Source organism: Candoia aspera, chromosome 10, assembly GCF_035149785.1.
Source record: "Candoia aspera isolate rCanAsp1 chromosome 10, rCanAsp1.hap2, whole genome shotgun sequence".
Classification (NCBI taxonomy): domain Eukaryota; kingdom Metazoa; phylum Chordata; class Lepidosauria; order Squamata; family Boidae; genus Candoia; species Candoia aspera.
Window position 1 is genome coordinate 5,633,029 of NC_086162.1, and position 7,084 is coordinate 5,640,112.

General features: G+C 47.7%; 1 protein-coding gene across 1 annotated transcript in view; it reads right to left on the minus strand.

Moving 5' to 3' along the window:
• The window catches only part of KCNQ4 (potassium voltage-gated channel subfamily Q member 4), a 135,204-nt gene extending 128,556 nt beyond the window's left edge, over positions 1-6,648 (minus strand). Inside the window, exon 1 of the mRNA XM_063312280.1 lies at positions 6,332-6,648. Within this exon, the coding sequence (XP_063168350.1) occupies positions 6,332-6,648 (317 nt within the window). The remainder of the gene's footprint in view (positions 1-6,331) is intronic.
• Between the last annotated feature and the right edge of the window lie 436 nt (positions 6,649-7,084).

The following is a 7,084-nucleotide window of genomic DNA, read 5'->3' on the forward strand; positions in this document are numbered from 1 at the left end:
AAGAAGAATTTCCAGCCTTCTTTATAGCAAGTTCATTAAGGCAGAATCTCACTGAATGATTGGAGATGTTTCTTCCCGGATTTCCTGCCACCTGCGTTGCGGTTTATGAGATAAGCCACCAAGAGACTCTTGATGGCTTATGCTTACTATCCTTCCATTCCTCTCCCAGCCTCCCCACAATCTCTCAGAGAAGCACTGGAAGGAATATGGGGTACGACCAAAGGGAGGAGCAGGTTTGCAGGATTTGCACAACATGCTAAATTAGTGTGTGCGTGTCCATGCACACGCACCATATCTCTGTGGGGGAAATGGTATCTGAGAGAGACCGGCTGCCTTCGCTCACCTGCTCCCTTTCTCCATGCAGGGCCAGGTGACGCATTTCTATCCTGCCCCATTATATGATTCTGGGCTGCTTCAAACAGATAAACACATAAACCATACAAGGGCCATAAAATGATACAATTAATAGCCCAGCCAGTAAAATGTAATAACAGCAATCCTAATGAATCAAGATGCAAAAGTCCAATGAAAGAAGGCCATCTGAAATGCCTGCTTAAAATGCCCTGCTTTTCCAGGTTCACGCAGATCTTGATTCTGGTAGAAACCCTCTCCTTGGGGACTCCAGAATGGGAAGCCCTTAGCCCCAGTTAACCAAAACACAGCTGATGTCTTCACAGAATAGGCTCTGCCAAACAGACCACACTAGATTATGGCTAGGGTCACACGGGATGTGAAAATGTGTTGCACTGTGGGCCGAGTAAGGGTTCTCTGACTAAGGGGGGACTTGAACCAGCCAACACTGAGCTGCCACATCACCCTGGCCCCAAGATAACCAAGGCAGTGGCTGGGAGGCATCACTGGGCACTTAGAGCTCTCTCCGGCAATTTTGCCAGACATGTCCCAGGACCAGGGGCCCTGAAGAGCTAACTCTGAGCAAGTGGGAGGAAGAAGCTTGTTTGTCCCCACAGGCTGAAAAAAAATGCCACCGCTTCCTGCAGGCTCCCTCCTTTGCAAAGAATCCCTCCATCACCATGCCTTCCCCATGTGACCACAGCTGGCCCTTCCAAAGCTAATGAGTTGAATCAAATTATTTCTGAAGCAATGTCCAGGCTGCCAGTACAAGAATTAAGGTGACCAAATCCAGAAAAAAAGAGCAGGAAGAACGCAAACAATTGTTCCTCAAGCTGGCACAAGCACAATGAGCTTCTGTAGGGGTAGGCAAAGTGGGGGGCAGTGATGCCACACGTCTCATTGTGCAGATGATGCCGTTATGCAAGGATTACATTATGAAATGAGTGATGTCATCACATCGTAGTTTCTACTAGATGCAGCTGACCAGCACTTAAGGGGCTTAGTTCTAAAATGCAGGTATTACATGGTTCACCTAACATGTTTAAGGGAACTGAATTGTTCCCTTTTCTGGTTTGTACAGTCACTGAATCAGAAACTAACTCAATGGGCTGGGTTCCACAGAAAATACTAAGACTCAAACAACTATGATAAAAACTAACCAAGTTTATTAAATTGGTCTGCAACTTTAATGGCTAAATAAAGAATTACAGGCAGTCCTCACTTAATGACCCTTTGTTTAGTGACTGTTCAGACTGATGACGGTGCTGAAAAAACTGGCTTGTGACCAGTCCTCACACTTATAACCATCGCAGCATCCCAGTGGTCATGTGATCATGATTTGGGCACTTGGCAACCAGTTTGCATCTACGACCATCACAGCATTCCATAATCACGTGATCGCCATTTTTTACCTTCCCAGCTGGCTTCTGGCAAGCAAAATCAATGGGGAACCATGTGATTTGCTTAACAACCATGTGGTTCACTTAATGCCCATGGTGATTCACTTAACGGCCACTGCAAAAAAGGTCATAAAATTGGGTTGGATTCGCTTAATGACCAATTTGCTTAGTGGTTGTTAAGCAAGGACTACTTGTAGTGATTCCTGTTTTGCCTAGACACTAGGAAAAGGTATTAACATCAGGGCCAAAACCTTCAGTTGATCTTAGATTACATTATATTTAACCAAACATAATATTTTGGATTTCTTGGACTCCACTGAGTTTATATAGAAAAAGCTTACATAAATCATCAGGAGATAAAATGAGATTACTGCTTCATTTAAGTATTTGTTTGCCCAGTCCTATAGTTGGTCAACTGCAGGAGAAACCTGTATTATCTCAACTTTCAGACAAGATGTAGTATTTTCAGAGGTTCATATTCTTCTGAATTATATTCCTACTCCATGGAAATTGATATCTGAGCAGAGAAAGTAGATTCTCGATGCCTTGAGCTAAAAGATTTAATCTTCATCGTTTGAAAGGTAAACATATGGCCCCAACTATCAACTGTCTGCAGAGTGGGGATGATTAGCAATTTAGGAACAAATCACTTAGGATTGAATGATTACAGTATGATGAAATATGGCTACCATCCATTGAAACATTTATGTACAACTTGTATCGATGTGTTTCTACATCCCTGTATATGCACTGTTTTTTCCTTCCTTCCTTCCTCGCTCCATCCCTTTCATTTTCTTTTTTGTTTCATAATTTTGTGCATTATTTGTATTTCTTTCTGGTTTTTTTTAAATTATTGAATTAATAAAAGCATTTCTTTAAAAAAATATCGTAACCAATTAGCTTGTTGTGCAATTGTAGCCACTGGGTTTGTAAGTGACTTGGCAAACACTACCCATAGGTTATGGAGAAGCCACCTGGGGTCCTTCAGATGCTCAGATACTTCCATGACCCCAACCTCCTGAGGTCCTCAGACTGCCTGCCTTGACTTCAAGACAGAACCTGACCCCGCTTTGAGATTCAACATGGACCCGAAGTCCAATCATTCCCTGCTGGACTATTTGATAGCAATCTTTCCCCCCAAAATCTCATCTTCTGGGATCTACCCCACAACTTAGAAACTCAACAATTAGATTATAAAAACAGTCCCTCGATGGACTGCAGTTGACTTTGTTTCAAATCATTAGCCATGGTGGCTAAGGCCAATGGGAGCCGGAATCCAGGATCATGAGGACGTGCACTGGTTCTCCATCCCATTTATCCAAAAGAGAATGGGGGAGACTGAATCAATCTGGGCACAGGGAAAGTGGTGGCCCAAATCCATGCAATAGGTCTAACCAGATCACTTAAAGACCCAGCAGCTGCATTTGCACCAGGTGTTAACTGTGATTACTTTTTTTGCAGCTTTATGTGTTGGTTTACTCTATCTGTTTGATTACTTTATGCAACTCAAAAGAAACTAGCTAACTCAGTAACCAGGCACTTCAAGAGAACCTGCTTAGCAAAGAAATGGTGAAAGCCATCTTTCCACAGCTACACTGTCTTCTTCACTTGTTTGTTTCCTTCATTCTACCAGTCCCCTCCTTCTTCTCTCCCTCCCTCCTTTCCTTCCAGCTTTTTTCTTCCCCATTCCAGTCTTCTTCCTCCCCTCCTTTCCTCTTCCTCCTCTGACCCACTCTCTAGGCCTCCTTCCATCAGCCACCAAATGTTGAACTCATTATTGTATCTTAAATTCAATTTCTGGAGATAGCACTAGAAAATGAATGAGGTTGCTAACAAGAGGCGAGCTGATTTAATTTCAGAGAAGGTTGGAAGGAATCAGAATGGGAGATGAAGTTCATCCCCACTGCCAATTCAATATACTTTGGGATTAATGCTTGTTCAAAACTTTGAAACCATTTTGGTGCAAATATCTAATTTTTTCGGAGCAGCTTTTAAGAAAAGACTTGGTGGGGAGGAGGGGGGAGTAATCTACCAGCCACTGTTCTATGTTCATTTTTCTTACACTTGTTCATAACCACTGCAAATTAATTAACTATAACTGAAGAGTTAGCAACAGAGTCAAAATTAAATTTTAATTTTATCTAGGTTATTTTGGATGGCTCATTAGAGGTTTAATCTCCTTGAAATTTAAATAAATCCTAGTAATTATGTCTAAATTTAAATCGACTGCTGTAAATTAGCCTATGCAGATTTGTGTCTACCAGCGTGGGTGCATTTCAGATAATTTTATTTATTTATTTATTTATTTTCTTGCTATGAACTTACAGTATATATCTGGAAATATCTGAGCTGGAGATTAAATAGGGAAGCATCTGGGATGCTACAGGAACCACAAGGCTGCAACAAAATGTAAGGCTAAATCCACCTTTAAAGGCACTTTTTAGAATGCAAACTGAACAAGGTCAGAGCATCTGATTAGCTTTTTTCAACATCGTCCATCTGCTGAGTGGAAAATTTATTGGAGAAAGACCTGGGAACACACAGCCCAACCAAGTTAACTTGGTTAATGAATTCATCCATGTGGATACATAAAACTAACCCAACCTACCCAGTTCATACAACAGGTTAAGCCACAAAGAAAGAAAGAACCCTGTCAGAAACAATTAGCTTAGCACATTGAGTGAAAACAGCAGCTCAGTTTGTAACAATGTGCATTGCATGGCTGCAATCAGAGTCACTCTCTGGAACCTGCACAACTCTTAAAGCCCAGGGCAGCTTCCCAGCTCGGCTTCCCTCCGTTAAAAGCCACGTGAGCCTCAGAGTTACATAGAACAAATCTTTGTGCCAGTGATTTTTTGATCCTTTGATCAGCAAGAAGAGCGGCTTCTAGGCTCCAAATTTTCCAGGGTTGACTGGGTCCCCCATGATGACTCCAGCCCTCAGCAGGGATTTCTTAGATCCTAAACCAGGATATCAAGCCAGGTTCTCCATCCCAACAACAACCTAAGTCTGATTATATGATACGGATGTAGTTTCTTTCCTGGAATCATCTTGTCATTTCAGCAGCCAGTTAGACAGAGTGGAAAAATCGTGACAGTTGCCTGCATGTGGGAATCACTTCAAGGTGGGGTACAAAAGGTTAGGCAAGCAAAGGTTGTAACCAGGAGCATACATCTGGCCACAGAAGGACGGGAAAGAGAGAGGACATGCTTTGCCAAAGAAGAAATCCATCTTTCCACACATTGTGGTTTGCCTTGCTTCAGCCATAGAGAAGCAAGCCTACCTAGTGCTTCTTGTAAGTTGGAGAAAAGGTCCCCAAGACATGTGGGGAGGGGGCCAGGGAGGGGGCACTTACCCTTTTTAGCGGTCAGAATGGATTGACTGAAATCTGGTTTTGCATTTTATAGATGAGCAGTTGGTGGGGGCAGGGACCTTGCTAATAAACCTTGCCCAGTCTGATGGTCCCCAGGTACCTTGGCTAAGAATTTTGAAGCTGCGGTCCAGCACACCTGGTGAGCATCCTTTTGGGAAAGGCTGAAACCTGTGCAGTTTAGCATCTCCCAAGGCCCCCTTGTGAAAAACTCAGAGGCACTGCTCCCTCACCCAAGCATGCCTGCTAAACTTTGCTCTGCCTACAGGAAATAAGGCAGGGCCCACTAACAAACAGACAGGTGGGGACAGGCACTTGGCCAGCTGAACTACTTGATCCTACCAAGAGCAGCCTGCGAGCAAATTTCAATAGTCTTCGGACTCCATAAGGACCTTTGGAAGAGTTATTGAGTAAGCTTTTCTACACCCAACTCCGGTTTACCAGATAGACGGAGAACTGTTGTAAGAGGAATGCCATTTTGTATATACTCACCCCAGGGCCGCAACTGGGGGGGGGCAACCGGGGCATGTGCCCCGGGCACCACGCTGGGGAGGTGCCAAAATGGGCGCGGAATCCATGTTTGCCCCCGGGTGACACAGACCCGAGTTGCAGCCCTGGCTTACCCAACCTTTAACCAAGACATTAAACAGTCACAGAGTTTTTGCTGTAATGTTTCTTTACAGTAGTACAAATGACCACCATCTGCCCCCCCCCCCCCCCCGCAAAGAAGTTCCTCCCCCAAAGGTTAAACCATAGGGTGGAGGAATCTGACATGCATCTTAATTTTGGTGGGGAGGAGGGACACGGAAGAAAAGACAAAAGTAGTGGCTGTATTCCTGCAAGGAACTTACCTGGCCACTTAATGATCCAAGGGCAATATTCACACATGCTAAGCTTGGCCAGTATTAAGCCTGGTTAATGTCTTTGAGGTTCAGCACACGCACGAATCCAACCAGTTCGGTTCGTGTGTTGCCCTGTGCCCGGCTTAGAAAATGGGTCAATTCGGGAAGCAGGTTCCCTGCGTTGTGTGAACACAGCCCTCGGGACGCCTTCTCCTTAACCGCGGCCCTCTTACCAGACCAGAACGGGCTGAATGACTCCGACGCGCGGGGCGAAGCGGGGAGCACCGCTGACAGCTCGACCGAGATCCAGCGAGCGACCGGGTCCCCTGAAAAAGAGTTCTGGACCGGGGGGGTGGAGGGGTACTCACATGAAGGCGTGATAGGTGAACGCCCAGCCTCGGGGTCTCTCCAGCACATTGTAGAGGCAGTTCTGAAGACGGCGATAGCGCTTCTGCGACAAGGATCGCGCTCCGGAGCCCCTCGGCGGGGCCGGTAAGGGAGTCCCGAGGAGCCCCAGACGCCTGGGACTGCCTCCGGCGGCGGAGGCGGCAGGAGGGGTCGCGTCGCTCTTCTCCGTCTGCACGGCGGTGAGGGCTACGAATTCCACGCGCGGGGCTTCGCCACCGCCGCCGGGGATCGCGGACGGCGGCGGCATGGAGCGGTCCCCGCCGGGAGCCCCGGCCATCGCGTGGGCAGCAACGGCGACCGCGCTCACGGCATGGAGAGGGGCGGGCCCCGCAGCGGGTCAGCCCGGCATGGCCCGGCTGCTGGAGGGCTGAGGGGCTGCGCCGCGCTCCAGCCCGCTGGCGCCAGCCTCCCGTCCCTCGGCGGGGAGGACGGGGGTCGAGCCGCGCCCGGCCGGGCTCAGGCGGCGGACAGCGCCCGGGACTCCGCCGCGGGATGCGCCCTGGGCGCACGCGGGGGACTCTCGCTGAGCAGGGCGGCGCGCTCCCCGCTCGGCCGCGGCGCCCCGCCGCTGCTTTAAGCCATCCGGAAAAGGCCCGGGAGGGGGCCCGGGGGGGAGACAGCTGGTAGGACGCGGATTCCCCCCGCTTCCTCGGCTGGGTGCTGCTTCTCCGCCTACGCCCAAGTTTAGAAGAGTTGCCGGTTTACTCGGGAGA